This window comes from Plasmodium falciparum (assembly GCF_000002765.6).
Source record: "Plasmodium falciparum 3D7 genome assembly, chromosome: 14".
NCBI classification, from domain to species: Eukaryota; Apicomplexa; class Aconoidasida; order Haemosporida; family Plasmodiidae; genus Plasmodium; species Plasmodium falciparum.
The window spans coordinates 2,277,580-2,295,565 of NC_037283.1; the positions used below are offsets into that span (position 1 = coordinate 2,277,580).

Genomic DNA, 17,986 nt, shown 5'->3' on the forward strand with positions numbered 1-17,986 from the left:
TATATAAGTGAATATATATCTAGCGATAATAATAATTATCCTTTATAATAAATGAATTAATTAAAAAGTTACCCTTACCATTTGTAAAGGGTTGTTAATATTTTTTCAAAAAAAACCCCGTCACCCCCAAAAAAAATAAAACATATACATATATAATATATATGTATTAATATACTTTAAAAAAAGAAAAAAAAAAAAAAAAAAAAAGTTAATTAGAATAAATGATATATTCATTTTTTTGTATGCTCCCTTTAGAAAAAAAAATAAAAAAATAAAAAAATACAAAAGTTTGACTGAAAATATTTCAGAGAACACAAATTTAATCTGTGCAAAAGTTAGTGCAACCCATGCATCAAAATTATTATCAAGGTGAAAATACAACATATTAAAAATACATGTACATATATATTTAATATATAAAAAAGTAGCTATATATACAAATAAAACCTTTTCTTTTTTTTTTTTTTTTTTTTTTTTTTTTTGTGTATTCTTTCTTTAGAATAAAAATATTAGACAGGAATGAATATTTATAATTTTTTTTTTTTTTTTTTTCACAATGAAAACATGGAGATAAAGAAAAAAAAAATTTATGTAAAAATAGATACATCAAAAAATATAAATATAAAATAGTACATTTGTAAAATAATAAATAAATATATATATATAAAGAAAGAAAGAAAAGAAGCAGATCATCAACGGTATATACTTTCATTAATATTCATATTCACATGAAATAGTTATATGTTTTACTTCTAATAAAAATATGAATATATATATATATATATATATATATTATTCAATAAACTACATATTTCTAAAGTGTATATTCAAATACAAACATACAGTTTATGGATGTAAAAAAAAAAATTATATCAAAAACAAAAAAATTTCAGTATGAAAAAGTATAAGTATATTTTAATTATTTCATAGATATAAATATATATATATATATATATATTTATAAATATATAAGTAAAAATGAAAAAAATAAAACGTATTTTAGTAAAACTTTCAAACAATAATAATAAATAAATATAAATAAATACGTTTATATATATATATATATATTTAAATTTTAATTATCTTTCATCTTCATGTTTAATATATTTTTATTTTTATTTTTATTTTTTATTCTTTTCCTCTTCGTTTAATTCTTTATTTTTATTTTTATTAATATCAGTTGAATATTCATTTTGTTTTTGCTTTTCTTCAAAAGCTTTATTTTTTAAGGAAAATAATTCCTGATCTGATTTATTTTTGTTTTTATATATCTTTTCATCTTTTTTTAACATTATGAAGTGTTCATCAAACATTTTTCCTTTTTCTAATGTTTCATCTTCTAAGCTTTTATTCCTTAGGAATTCTATTTGTTCAATATCATTCTGACTAGCTGTTTTTTCATATTCGGTAAGAATATTTTTATCGAAAATATTTTCCATACTTCCTTTTAAGCTGCAACCTCTGGATATACTTTTTTCAGTATCATATTGATTAATTATATTATATATATCTTTACTCTTCCTTTTATGAAAATATTCTGTTTCATCTAATTTTTCATGAACAGGATTTGATATATCATTTTGTTTATTTTTATTAAGACGGTTTTCTTTAGATGTTATATTTTTCTTTTCCTCGTGTTCAGTTGCTTTATTAGATATTTGATCAAATTGGTTATTTATACTTTTTATATTTATATCATCCTGTAAATGTAATTTATGATCCTTTACATTTATAAAATGACTTACATCGATTTGATTTTCGTTTTCATTTATAAAATGACTTACGTCTATTTTATCCCCTCTTTTCTCTTTATAAATATTGGTTTCTATTTCATTTTCTATTAAAGTTTCGTTTGCTCTGAGTATTTCATTTATTTTGGAACCTTCCAAGCATTGGTAAGTTTTCATAAATGTATTATTTTCATCATTAGTTTTAATCGTCATGTTGTTATTATAATTTCCATTATTGTTTTTCTTTATTTTTTCATTAAGTCTTATTTTTTTATTTCCCTTTTTTTGTGTATTACTATTACTATTAATATTATTATTACTATCATATGTGGTAGTTTGTTTTGTTTTTATCATATTATTATTTTCATTTATTTTTTTTTGGAAATGTTGTTCCTCTATTAAATTGTTAATAAAATCTTGTGAATTTGTAAATTCTGTTTTATCTTCATTTATTATTTTATCACTATAAGTAAATAATTGATTGTTTGTATATAAGTTTTCAGGAGTTGTATTAGATCTATTTAGTTGATTCATAATTTTTTCTTTCTTTTTTTGATCTTTTGTATTTCTTAAAATAACTGAATGCATAGATGGATATTTAGATGAATTAAAAAATAATTCTTCTGCTTCCATAAATGAAGAAGTTTCACTATTTAATGATAAAGATTGACAATTTGATAAATGGTAGTTATTTTCCTTATTTGTATTAATGCTATTCATATTAGTAATTAGGTAATTTTCAATAATTTTTTTTTTTTCTAAATTTTTTTTAGAGAAATCTTCTTCTGTTTCTAATGATATATTATTGTTCTTATTATAATTCTGATTAGATAAAAAATATTCAGAGCAAATATTAAAAGGAGTACCTAAACCATTCAATAATATTTTGATTAGATGATTAGCTATAGATTCTAAAGAAGAATCTATTATTTCGAATGCAGGTAACCATATACTTAATTGTCCTAATGTTCTACACGAAGTTATATAATTAAAGATATCTTGATAATAAGAACCTAAGAAGGGTTGCAATTCTTGTAATTTTAAAACACATTTAGATTTATAATCAATAAAAACTTTTTGCATAAATAAACCATCTTTATCTTGACTAATAAGATAATTCATTTCATTAATTAATTTCTTAATTTCATTTTCTAAGGTAACATTTTTGTTCACCAAATTTTCATATTCACATTCTTTAAATATAACTCTATTAATTAAATAATGTATATTAGTAGTTTGCATACTATAAGCAGCTTTTACATTTTGTAATTCTTTTTCTTTCTGATGTATTCGTATTTTCAATGAACAAATATCCTCATTTTCTAATTCGAGAGAAGAAGATATATATTCTAAAAGATCTTCTTGATTAACTGCAATATATTTATTTCCATATTCATGAATATTTACTGGGAAAATTATTAATGATTTATTAGATTCCAGTTTTATTACTTTAGCTTTTTTAGATAGTAAAATATGTTTACTCAATTCATGGTTTCTTTCAACCATATCGTTAAAATCAAATAGTTCATTTCTTTTCGAATTCGTTTGTACATTTTGTGTTACATCATTATATGAATTCATTTCTTTTTTATTAGACATAAAAAGGTTAGATAAATTTTGTACACCAGGGAATTTTAATGTTTCTAGTTTATTTCCTAATTTGTTATTGATCATTAATCCGTTGACACTTTTTTCATTATTTGACTCACCTATAAAAAAAAAAAAAAAAAAAAAAAAAAAAAAAAAAAAAAAAAAAAAATATAAACATATAAACATATAAACATATAAACATATAATCATATATACATATAATCATATAATCATATAAACATATAATCATATAAACATATAAACATTAATTGAGACAAATATATAAAAATTATTGCACATATATATATATATATATATATATATATATCTTTAATTTTTTTTTTTACCTGAACAAGTCATATTATTATAACTATGAAATATTTGATTGGAACTATTTGTTTTTTGTCCATTTGTATAAACATTATTCATATGATTTTCACAATTTGAATTAAAGATAGGTTTATTTAATCCTTGTAAGATATTATATTCATAACATGGAACTGAATTATCATTAAAAGGATGCTTCATGTTATGTTGTGAATAAGTATCATTTTGTTTATTGTTATTGATAATTTGATCGTTTGCTAAAAAATCATTTTCCTCATTATTATTATTATTATTATTATAAGAGTTATTATTTTTTAGTAATGTTTTTTTTTTATTTTTAGAATTTTTGTTTATACTTTTTTTATTTGTTAGTATAATTGGACTTTTTAATTTTTCTATTAAATTATTTTTTTGTTGATCTGTTAAATCATTGGCTTGAATAAATAAGGAATTATTATAATTATTATTAATATCATTATTATCATTTGCATATTTTGAATTAAAGGATAATTTTGTACTAACATTTCTATATAGATCATCATTATTAGTACATGAATTAGACTGCACATTTATTAAATCGGACAAACTCATATTTTTATCATAATCATCATGTTGGTTGTTTTTATTTATATGTGGTCTTTCTAATAACATAGGATTTCCTTGGTCATTTATTGAATGATTAGAATTTTTTTTTTCTTTTGTGTTTTGCATACGTTTATATTCAAATTGACAATTAGATAAGTTATTTAAATAATCAGAAATATTAGAAGAATTATATGAAAATAAGCAATCTGAATCTTTACTATTATCATAGTCTATAGATTTCCCAAAGCATTTATTATATGCTTCAAAATTTTCAATTAAATTAAAGTCTTCGGCGTCACAAGGTAACTGATCAATTAGGCTAGCAAATTGTCGTATCTGCGAAGAAGCCATTATTACATATTTTCACAAATATATTTTTAATATATATATATAAATATATATTTATATATATGTTTATACATATATGTATTAAATAAAAATATGAAACATATATATATAAATCAATAAATCAATAAATAAAACTAAATATATGTTAGTATATAAAAAATTTATTATATATAAATATACACTTATTTATTATATATATATATATATATATTGTGAAAGAAAAAAGAATTAGAATGATAAAATTACATTTTATTTCATATATTATTTTTTTCTCTTCATATGTATTTCTGAAATATTTTTATTTATTTATTTTTTTTTTTATTTGGGTCAAATTATACATATAAAAATATTTCTTTAAATACATATATGTATATAAAATATATATATATATATATTTACATACACATTTATATAGTTCAAATCACACTCCTTTTCCTCTTATCATTGAATACTTTTTGAGGTGTATAAAAAAAAAAAAAAAAATTATAATAAAAAAAAAAAAAAATTATAATAAAAAAAAAAAAAAAAGTAAATAAATGATATTCCTTTTTCTTTTATGGAAAATTTTTGACTATTTGAGAAAAAAAAAAAATGATTTCTTTTTTTTCATATATATAAAAAAATAAATTCGATTCAATGGAATATCAGAAAAATATTAAGAATAAATCATTACTAAAAATTATTATTTTGAAAGTGATATATATTTTTAAATTTTTAAACAAAAAATTATTTGTAATACAATATAATAAATAAAAATTATGTACATATATAAAAAATACATACTCATTTGATATATAAATAATACACAATAATCTAAAATATATTATATATATATATATATATATATAATGTAACGAAACGATAAAAAAAAGAATTAAATTAAATATAAAAAAATAAAAAATCTTAAGTGACAATTATAAATATTATATATATATATATTTTTTTTTTTACACATATATGTACTTTATATATGTGTATAATTTATTTATTATAAATTCTTTTTTCCTCAAAAGATATGTGTATATAATATATATATATATATATATATTTATTTATTTATTTATTTATATGATTAAGTAAAATTACATATATAGGAAGCAACAAAGAAAAATAAATAATTTTAATATTATATATTTTATTCTTTTACATATTATAAAATGGTAATTGCCTATTTTTTTTATTTCTTATATCTCATCTAGGTTGATCTAAATTTATTTTTTGGTATAACAACTTATAGTGTTCCTAATATTTTTGCACATTCAATATAAAAAAAAAATATATAAATGTAATAAGAATTTTTAATACAATTAAATATAAACGAATTAAAAATATATAGAAGAAAAATAAAACGTTTTCCCTGTTATATTCGAATTATATTTAAATATAAGTTTTTATACTTTCTTTCTTTTTTTTTTTTTTTTTTTTTTTTTTTGAACTTAAAATATATTTTCAGTGAGTATTAACATAAAAATATATTGCAAACTAGCTATTTATAATTTAAGAACTTAATTTTTTTTTTTTTTATCTTACTTGATCCATTATATATGTAGTGTATTTCTTTTAATTTTCTAAGTAAAATATGTGTAAATAAAAATGAAATATAATGTCAAATATTATTTATTCTAATTTTATAAATGTATATATAAATGAATATATATATATATATATATATATATAGGTATATATATATGTATATACTATTGATTTATTATATACATCTATATATAATTAAACATTTTAAAGTTATTTATTACTTTAAAAAATTCCTTTTATATCCTACAAAATAATAATGGCACATAGGTTTCATAAAATATATACCTGGTACATTTTTTAGACTTAATAAAGATCTTTTCCCTTATTTCATTATATTTTATATAAAAAAAAAAAAAAAAAAAAAAAAAGAAAGAAAAGAAAAAAGATTGTCTATATAAATAATATAAAGTCATGAAAAAAAAATAAATATAAAATTTTGTCATAACATATTAATATTTATAAAATAATATATATATATATATATATATATATATATATATATATATAAGAAATATATATATATTTAATTAATTAAATGAATATTATAGAATATTTAAATTAAAATTTTCATTTTTAAATAAATAATGATTGAATTATCTTTTCAATTCTCCTTTAATTTTTAATGTTTTTTTTTTTTTTTTTTTTTTTGGCTTGTTCTATTTTGCTATTATATTCATTTTTTATGAATGTTTTGACTTTGTATTACTTTTTTTTTGTATTTTCTTTAAGTATTTGTATGGCATATATAGATCAAGAAAATATTTTTAAATATTTATGTGTATTTTTTCTGTATGATCATGAAGAAGAAAAAAAAAAAAAAAAAAAAAAAAAAAGGTCTGTAATATCACGGTCTACATTTTATTTTGTTTTTTGCAAATACTTTAATTGTATACATATATATATCTATATATATGTTACAAATTAAAAAAAAAAAAAAAAAAAATGTACCATAAATATTTTGGACAATATATATAATGTGATATAATATAATATAATATAATATAATATATTATAATAAATAGAAAATTTTCAATAAAGAAATTGAGTTTATTTTATATAATACGAGTTAGACAAATAAATATATATTAAAAATAAAATTATAAATGTTTATATAATTTTACAAAATATTTTGTAACATCATATTCTATATTTGGTTTTTATTTTTCAAGTGTAATTATAGTTTATTTAAGCATATATCAGGATATTTAGTTGTATTTCTCACAAATTACAAAATCATATATAATTCTTTTTTTTTTTCTTTTTTTTTTTTTTTTTTCATTTATATTATATTTTCATAATATATCATATATATTTAAATCTTTTCTTTAATTTTTTTTAATTTTTTTTTATACTGTGTGTATATAATATTTTTTATTTTATTTTTTTCCCTAATTTGTATATATAACAAAATAACCAAATTATGACAAAATTGTTTTTCATTAATTATGCGTTTGTAATAATTTTTTCGTTTAATTTATTTGTTAAGTGTGGAGATGACATAAGTAATACTTTTTTTAAATTTGAATTTTGTGAAGCTACTTCTACTTTTTCAAGTATTGGTGAAAATGGTCTACCACAATATGCTGCTGAAAATGCCTTAACCAGAGGTTCCGGATATTGGTGTTCAGAAGGGAAACATAATGTTAATGATGTCGTTTCTTGGATAGGCCACTTAAAAAATGTACGATCTCTGAATGGGATAATAATACATTGGGCCTATACACCTGGAGAAGTATCCATTTTAGCTAGCTATGATGGTAACGAACCATATGAGGAAGTAGTTCCATATCAACTACTTGAATCTAGAGTTGGTAAAATATGAATACTACATATAATGTTAATATTAGAACAATTTATTGTATATAATGTTAAATGTGTTATGTGCTACATATTTATACTTTTACATAATAAAGTGTTTATTTAATTTGTATTTATAATTCATTTATTCATTCTTTATTTATTTATTTATTTATTTATTTTATTTTTATTTATTTATTTATTTATTTTATTTTTATTTATTTATTTATTTTATTTTTATTTATTTATTTATTTTTTTTTTTTTTCTTTTAAAGGAAATGTTGTACAAAATATAATTTTCAATCATGTTATTAGAGCAAAATCTATTAAGGTTAATATGAGACATGCTATTCATGATTATTTTGGTATAAATTTTACCAACGTGTTAGGTTCAAGAGATCCAACCTTAAGAATCCAAAGTGGGATGTCTAGCTTGACACAAGATCTATGTTTACAAATCGATGAAAAGAATGAAGTGGTTTTAGATGGATGTATTACTGCTATATCCTATTTAGATGGTCGAGATTTGTGGAAATTAAATTCTAAAAATCAAATATATAATCCAATTAATAATCTATGTATAACATTAAAAGATAATTTAATAGCAAATGGTGGTAGACTCATATTAGAGGATTGTAATGCAAGCTTAGAACATAATGATGGACGTAGTAGTTGGCAATTATTACCAAATAATCAATTGAAAATATTAAGAAATGGCAATTTTTGTTTATCCCAAGATGGTCATAAATCTGGAAGTATTGATGTTGCTTTTCATAAAGAATGTACGTCTACATTATCATCAGATAATAAGAATCATTCACCTGATAAAGTTGTTGATGGGCTTTTGGACACGTTTTGGGTATCACAAGAATTCAATTTGGATACTGCTCCAGATTCAGTGCATTTTGATGTAAATTTAGGTAGTATATATAAATTACAAAAAGCTATTATTGACTGGAAATATCCAGCCACCAAATATTCAATCAGTTTAAGCAATGATGGTGAAAATTATAAGGAGGTTAGTAGTAATTTAGCGAATTTTTTAAGAAGTACTATAAACAATTTACATAATACAGAAGCCCAATATATCAGATTAACCCTAATGGCACCGAATCCTGAGTTCTCTGAAGAAAATAAATTATTTTATGGTATAAAAAAATTTTCTGTATATTCTAACAGAATTAAATCTATTGTTGATGATTGTGATAAAATAAAAGATACAGATGATGCTCGAGATAAATACTTTTTTGAGTTTGTATCTGAAGTGAATTTACAAGAAGGGAAAGAATTAAAACGATTAGATAATGAATTACAACTATATGCTGAAAAAATACAAAATGAAGCTTTAAAAATACAAAGTTTAAATCCTAAATTAAAAAAGTGTAAGTTAGAAAAAGAGAAAAGACATAAAGATATTAGTAATATAAAAAATGTTATTCTTAAAAATATATATGAAGTTATTAAACAAACGGAAAATATTATAAAAATGAATCCATTAAGTTCTTACTATTCTACATCAACAAAAGAATTAGGACAAACAAGTGATAATCCAGCAGATAATTGTTTTCATTTAAAAAATGCGTTACCTAGTTCTCCTTCAGGTTTTTATTATGTATTAACTACATGTTCTCAAAATGTGTTAAGAGTATTTTGTGATATGAAAATGGGTGCTACATATTATATTCCATCTGTTGACAATAAAATTATTAACAAATTAAAAGATGTTGAAAATGTATGTGCCACATATGGATTGAATCCTATTCATTTATATCATGAAAGTCAAATATATACCTTAAGAAAAGTATTTGATACTATGGATATAAACATAACAAATCCAGTTCCTTTAGCTATTCGTAAAGAAGATTCTGAGTTTTATTATTCTCTTGATTTTCAAACAAATGTTCATGACATTATAGCCAAATTTGGAACTCCTGTAGGTAATACATTTGGTATAAATAATATTGGGATAACCTTCTTTGATTCATCCAGTAGTGAAATGTCTGCTTTTGTATGTTCGGATAATATAAATTCCATCAATTTACCAGAACCATTTGTAAATTTGGATTGTCAAAGTAGTTTAAAAGAAACAAATGAAATCGAGAAGATGATTGGAAATGAATATTTAATTAAATGTCCTCACGACTGTTTAGAAAGGGATATTGAAGAGAGTGTCATAGGTGGTGAAGGTAATATATATTCTGAAGATAGTTCAATATGTTTATCTGCTATACATGCTGGGATATATGATAAGCACTATTTAATACATCTAAGGGTTATTAATGCTTTAAATGAATATGGAGGTTTTTTCCAAAATGGTATTATATCAGAAAGTTTTTTTAATAATACCCAAGAAGTTGGATTTAAATTATTTCACGTTCCTCCCAAATGTCCAAAGGATGATATTACTAGTAATATTAATAATAATAATAATTATTATTATTATGATAATAATAATAGTAATGCAATGTTTTCTTTCCTAGAGTTGGACAATAAAATGAATAATGTTAATGATAAATTTGATAATAACGATTATACGTATGTTGACTCTTCTACTGCTGATGCTATTAACGATTTGATAACTATAGTAAATAAGCAAGTTGGTAGCACAGATACAACTTTTTTAGCATTAATAAATAAACAATCAATAAAAATTATTTCAAACGCAAGGAGATATCTAAAACCAACAGAAATATTTGAAAAAAATATAGAACTTTTATCTAATGAAACACTAAAAGATGTAGAAAAAGTATTCAATTTGATAAAAGTATTATCATCAAAAATTAATTCCGAGTTGGAGAAGAAAAAATATAAATTAGAAATTTTAGTAGATGAAAGATTAAGACAAAAGGAATTTGAATCCTGGAAATTAGATAATATAGATAACATTTATGATACATTCGAAATAATTAATTCTGTACAATTACAACAAATTGGAAAATGGAACATATTAGATAATCCATTATATGAAGGTATAAATGGTATAACATTAATTCAAAATGTACGTGTTTACAATTCACCGGAAAATAGTGTGATCAATTCATTTAATGGAAGTTATGCTTTTTTAAGATATAAATCATTTTATGATTTTGTATTCTCAACATATGTAAATATAAAAGGTGTAGGATCGGTTGGACTCATATTTAGATCATATGACAAATATAATTTTTATATGCTAGAATTAAATAATGATAGACAAAAGAATGAATTTAATAAGAGATTGCTAAAATTTGAAAATAATATAGTAACTGAATTAGCTATTGTTAATGGAAATGATTTACAAGAAGGAGATTGGTTTGTAGTTAGAATAGAATGTATAGGATCTAAAATAATCATAACAGTTCTTAAAACAAATAAACCTATATATGAATTACCAAAACCTGATATAATAATAAATGATGATTTCACTTCCTCTGGAACTATTGGATTTTATACCTATGGTATAGATAATGTACAATTTACAAATATAACAGTAGAATCGGTAGAATGTTCAACAAAGGAAATATTATCATACAATATTTCTCCCATAAGTTGTAATATATATGAAGAATATTATGTAGGAAAATTTAATAAATCATATATACCATTTGATTCAGAGAATTCAAATAGTGGTTCATCTAATTGGAAATTCGCAAAAAATATTGGAAATGAAAAACATGTTATACTACAAAATTCAAATATGAAACAAATAGAAAATGAAGAACAAATACCTTCTTTTATTATTTTACAAAACAAAAGTTGTCAAACTGGTGTTCTAAATTTTTCAGTTTATCCTGAATGTAGTAATGGAATTGTAGGTACTATGTTCAAATTTTTAGATTCCAAAAATTATACCATCTTAGAAATAGGATCTGGATTTACGCGCTTAAGACAAAACGTGAATGGGAAATTTCAATTATTATCTAAATCTATTATTTCTGGATATAAGGAACACATATGGAATCGTGTAACCGTATCCTTTAGCTCTAATAATATTAATGTAAATTTAGGTACTGGATTTATGACATATCCTATATTTAGTTTAATTGGATTACATTTATCGGATGGAGAATCCGTTGGATTTACTTCTTATAATTGTTCAAATGTATCCTTTAGTAATATCTATATGCATCCTTTTGATTTTAAACCTTATACTCCAACACCTACTTTAGATACTGAAAGTTTCTTACCTCCAATTTTCTCAAAATTTGACCAAGCTACCATAAAAGAGGAAGATCAATCACAAGACATGGGATACAAACAAATAGGTGACAATAAAAATTCTGATATTAGTAAAGATTCGCCAATAGATAAACATTCCTTTGAGGATTCGACTCGTCAAATGAAGAAGGATGCTTATTATTGTGCTACTCATAAAAATATTGTTGATATAATAAATTATTGTAATCAATATGATAAAGAAAATGATAATTGTACAAATGAATTCTGTACTATATGCTGTAATAACATAGATACAAAAGAGGAAGAAGATATTAGAACATGTGAAATTTTATGTCAAAAATTGGATGATAAAATTCTTCAAACATCTGAAGTTTTGAATTATCTTAAAAAATCATGTATTGAATCTCCAAATGAAGAATTAAAAAAATCCTGTGAAGATGATAATGATAAAGAAGAATGTTTGATAGAAATGTGTGAAATGTGTTGTCAATCTGTTACTATACCGGACGATTTGTTAACTAGCCATATGGATATTGATTCTTTGACGAATCACTGTATATCGTTATGTGATAAACCATGAGCATTTTAAAAGAAAAAAAAAAAAAAAAAAAAATATAAATATATATATATATATATATATATATATATATATATATATATCATGATATGAATATATAAATAAATAAATAAATACATACATATATATATAGGTGAACATTTTTTTTTTTTTTTTTTTTCTTACATCATGCATTGTTGATTTAATAGGTGATAATTACAAATATATATTTTCTCAAAATAAAAAAAAAAAGAAAAGAAATTTTAAATAGTCATTTACATATGAATGTCCAACAATTATGTACATTCGAATAAAATAAGGAAAAATATATTATTCATTGCACATTCTATACATTTATATTTCTATCTATATTCTTTGTATTTTTATTTATTATTATTATTATTATTATATTTTTATATATGAGTTATTTTTACTTCAATGAAAAATATTAAATGATATTTATAATCATAAATAGTATATAATATATATATATATTATACATATAGATTTATATAAGATATTTTTTCTTCGTGTATTTAATTTTGCAAAAAAAAAGAAAAAAAGAAAGTATTTACAAATATATTTACAAAATGTAGTATAAAAAAAATATGTACACCATTTATTAAAAAAACACGTTACACCAATGTATTATATATATATATAAAAATAATGTTATCATATATTTACAAAATATATGGGAAGATTATTTTCCTATTCCTATATTAAGAAAAAAATAAAATAATTAAAAAAAATATATTTTTTCACAAAAATTTTAAATTAAAATTTCTTATATAATTTTATAAATAAATTACTTGGGATACGTATCAGCTAAAACTTTTAAATACCATTCATGCGTTAGTATACCTATGTGATTAAAAAAAAATATGCTTATATATTAGTATCCTTTTAAAGCAAACAATCTTTTTGGATAATATAAATAATAAATTATTACCATTTTTAATTAAGATTAATGAAACTAAAAGGAAATTCAATGAGCTGAATTAATTTAAAAATAAAATAAATAATAAAAATAGACGATTAGATAAAATCAAGAAATATATAAAGATATATAATATATATATAATATATTAGTATGTTTAATTTTAATTTTTTTTTTTTTTTTTTTTTTTTTTTAAATAACCATGTGATATTTTTGTTTAATAAGAAGAACGAAAAATATATTAAAATTTCTGCAAAATAATGTGGACAACTCACAAAATGAAAAAAACCTCCATATGGTACTTTATAAAAAGTGTCACTTTTTTTTATTCCTAACATAGAAGGGTTATAATATATATATATATGAAAATATTATTTATTCGTATTATTGTATTTATTTTATTGTAAACCTTTTGGGCGTAGCCTAGCTAATCGAAGATGAGAGTCAAACTAAAATAAAAGACACATATATATGCATATATATATATATATATATATATATATATATATAATATTTATTTTTATTTTTTTTAATTTGTGCCTGAATTATATTTCCAATAATGAAAAGGAGAAGAGGGGAAATAATTGACCAGTTATAATTTATTTTCTCCTTATTGTAGAGGGAAAAAGGTGTTATAATGTAGAAGCTAATGTGTTAAAAGAATAAAATAATATATATATATTTATTTATACTTTATTATCTAATACAGTTTAATTTTATATTTTTATTTTTCAATTATTTATTATAATACCTTATTCCCAAAAGATATGAAAAAATATGCATGAACGATTTTGTAGTGGTCCTAACTAAGAATAATTGTTCGAAAAACCTTCTTAATAAATGAATTTCAAAAATGAGATTGGTTAGACAAATGTGATAATAAACTAAAAAGAAATAAAAATAAATAAATAAATAAATAAATAAATATATATATATATATATATATATATATATATATTAGTTTGTGTCACTTAAATTTTTTTTATGTATATATTTTTAATATAAAAATCCACTATTTTTTTCCTTTTGTAATTTTTAAAAACATTTGATATAATAATAAATAATATAAGAAATATATTACCATTTTGTTGATTTTTTAGTTTATATTGAAAGTCCTTAATAAGAAGAAAAAGAAAAACAGAAAGAAAAAAACAATTTATATATTAATTTAAAAAAAAAAAAAAAAAGAAAATGTTAATTTTGTTTTTTTTTTTTTCTCTCTCTCTCTCTCTTTTTTTTTTTTTTTTTTTTTTTTTTTTATACTTGAAATACAATTATTGAATTAATAAGTAAACCAATGATATAAAAGTGTGAAAAATAAGTCTTGGAAATTATAAAATTATCAAATATACTTTTGAACTTATAAAGCTTAGTATTATATGGTTCTTCATCTTTTTCGATTTTTAGAAATAAATTTTTCCCATGTAGTGCCCATTTATTTAAAGATTTAAAATAAAAGGTTAAGAACAAAAGAAATATATCTATAACGTAATATAAGCACACAAAAACAATAGCATTATTCATATGTTTTGTATAAAAGTGTAGCATTTTATGTTCTTATTTATTCATAATTATAAACAAACAAAACTTTTTTCTAAAGGTTATTAATATATATATATATATATATGTGATATATAAAATTATATTCCTTCCAATATCATATATTTTGTGACAATAATGTAATAACTTTGTATATTTATATCTTAAAAAAATTTTTTTTTTTTTTTTTTTCAGAACTAGCCACTTTTTTTATGTGCCATATATAAAATATATATTATATTTTTTTTTTATCACATAAATCTTTATAAAATATATTTAAATATGTGTATAATAAATAAGTATTCATTTTATTATGAAAACTTATTTTATCATTTTGTGAAATAATAAAAACAACTTTATTTTAACAACAAAAAAAAAAAAAAATAAGCTTTCATTTATAATAAAGTAAAAAAAAAAAAAAAAAAAGAAAAGAAACTATATAAAATTTAACATGTAATAGCAAATTCAATATTGATGTATTAAGTTTATATTAGTAAAACTATATTTTTACTATTTCTTATTGTTACGTGCATATAATATATAATATATAATATTTTTTCTTTTATAATAATATGTAATTTTTATAGCTTATTATATATAATATATATCAAAATTTAAATGCATAATCATATGTTTAAAAAAAAAAAAAAAAAAAAAAAATACATAGTGTTTGTTCTTTTTATTAATCTTATTGTATTCCTTAAGGTCAAATTATATGATATACGGAACTAATTAATTATTATTATTATTATTATTTTTTTTTTTTTTTTTGTATTATAATATACATGTTTCTTTTTTTTATATATATGTGTGTATATGGTTTTATAGGAATATATGATTACATGAACGTATATTTTTATAAGTGTGTGCAATTTTTCTTTTTTTATATATTTAAAAACTATTTATATATTTACAAGTGTGTTGTGGGTGATTTATTCTAATGCCTGTTATAATTATGGCTCAATAAAATATTATAAATAAAATACGTAAACCATTAAATAATTCGTCTTTTATATTTATGAATTTATTCACTTAATAAAAAATAAAAAGAAAAAAGAAAAAATAAAAAAGAAAAAATAAAAAGAAAAAATAAAAAAAAAAAAATAAAAAATAAAAAAGAATTGAGATCGTTATAAGTGAAATAAGGCTGTGGTTGTATAGTATGAATTATATATATATATATATAATAAAATTCGGGCTCAAAAATTTATGAAGACACGAATAAATATTCTAAATTAAATATTACATATATATATATATATATATATATATTATTTATATGTGTATATTTTTTATATTTAAAAAAAAAAAAAAAAAAAAAAAAAAAACCATTATTAATATAACCTTTCCTGTTGCATGAAATTTAATAATTTAACCCATAAAGTATTATTATATATAATACTTTATTTTATTTTATATTTTTATTTTATATACACACAATAATAATATAATATGCATTAAGGTCTTATATATTAATATATAATACAATTATAATTACATTTTTTCGATATAAGAACTCTTTTCTAATTTTTTTTTTTTTTTTTTCTTTCCCAAAGGTATAGATGTTCTTAAATAAATATATAAACATGTATATATATATATATATATATATATATATATATATTATACATGTAGTTATTTATTTTATGTCCCTTAAATAAAATTAATTTGTTTTATCAAAAAGAAAACGGACTTTGTACTTAAATATAATATAAATTTATATATTATCTATATATGATGTAGCAAATTAATATTTTTTTTTGAAGAATAAATATTGATGAAATATATACATATATATTTTTTCCCTTATTATAGAAAGGATGAAATTTGAAAAATATTTCACCTGCTTATGTTTGAAGAATTTATTATATTTTTATCGTTATGATATATTATATACTTAAAATATGTTTGTATATTTATAAAATTAAAAAAAAAAAAAATATATATGTATATATGAATAATTATAATGAATATGGGGACATATATTATTGGCTTATATTATTAATTATATTGTAAATGATAATATTTTGTTTGTTATTTTGTTAAAATTTCTTTTATAAATGAAAAATAATAAAAAGGAAAAAATATATATTTCTTTATATATACATATATATATTGTATGTGCATGTGTATTTTTTAGTATAATTATGTGCACGTACATATTTTATTATATATAAATGTTATACATATTATATACATATATATGTATAGGTATTTAAAAAAAAAAAAAAAAAAAAAAAAAAACCTTACTTTTAGTAAATGGATTATTTTTTTATTTTTATTATATATATTATACCATTATTAAATTATTATAACATAAAAATACACATTCATCAAATATTTTGAATTATGGTTTAACCAGACAAATTAAGTATTCAAAATAATAAGATATATGTATAAATGGTAAAAGAATATATTCCTAATATATATATATATATATATATAATATATATATATATATATATATTATATATATATATGAAGTAGATATAATTCAGTTTAAGGCACCACTTGTTATTAGAAGTAAGAAATAATACTATATAAATAAAAATGGATACCATGTATAAAATAATTAACATATAAATAAATTTATATATAATAATTATTATACATATGTTATGCAATTTATAGTAATCCATTCGTTATTATATAATTAATAATATATATTTTTTTATAATATATATGTTCATATTATTATTTTATTGTTATATATATATATATATACAATACATTATATATTTTTTTTTATATTTTTTTTAATACTAAATTGATATTATAATTTCATATTACAATTAATAATATATATTTAAAAGAATTTAAAAAGTTTTATAAAATATATTATTCGTAGTGTGTAATTTAATTTAAAATGGAAAAAAAAAAAAA

The 17,986-nt window shown here is 19.0% G+C and overlaps 3 protein-coding genes across 3 annotated transcripts; 1 reads left to right on the top strand and 2 right to left on the bottom strand.

Moving 5' to 3' along the window:
- Positions 1-1,121: 1,121 nt before the first annotated feature.
- PF3D7_1455700 (conserved Plasmodium protein, unknown function) lies at positions 1,122-4,583 on the bottom strand (the record flags this gene model as incomplete). The annotated part of the gene is made up of 2 exons (XM_001348669.1): positions 1,122-3,439; positions 3,668-4,583. The coding sequence occupies 2 exons, from the start codon at positions 4,581-4,583 to the stop codon at positions 1,122-1,124; spliced, it is 3,234 nt and encodes a 1,077-aa protein (XP_001348705.1).
- Positions 4,584-7,533: 2,950 nt separating this feature from the next.
- Positions 7,534-12,648, top strand: PF3D7_1455800 (LCCL domain-containing protein; the record flags this gene model as incomplete). Its single annotated transcript, XM_001348670.1, has 2 exons — positions 7,534-7,924; positions 8,186-12,648. 2 exons carry the CDS (start codon positions 7,534-7,536, stop codon positions 12,646-12,648), a joined length of 4,854 nt encoding a protein of 1,617 aa, XP_001348706.1.
- Positions 12,649-13,307: 659 nt separating this feature from the next.
- PF3D7_1455900 (polyprenol reductase, putative) lies at positions 13,308-15,112 on the bottom strand (the record flags this gene model as incomplete). The annotated part of the gene is made up of 9 exons (XM_002585425.1): positions 13,308-13,341; positions 13,437-13,488; positions 13,577-13,620; positions 13,766-13,895; positions 13,974-14,013; positions 14,105-14,210; positions 14,316-14,448; positions 14,646-14,679; positions 14,828-15,112. The coding sequence occupies 9 exons, from the start codon at positions 15,110-15,112 to the stop codon at positions 13,308-13,310; spliced, it is 858 nt and encodes a 285-aa protein (XP_002585471.1).
- Between the last annotated feature and the right edge of the window lie 2,874 nt (positions 15,113-17,986).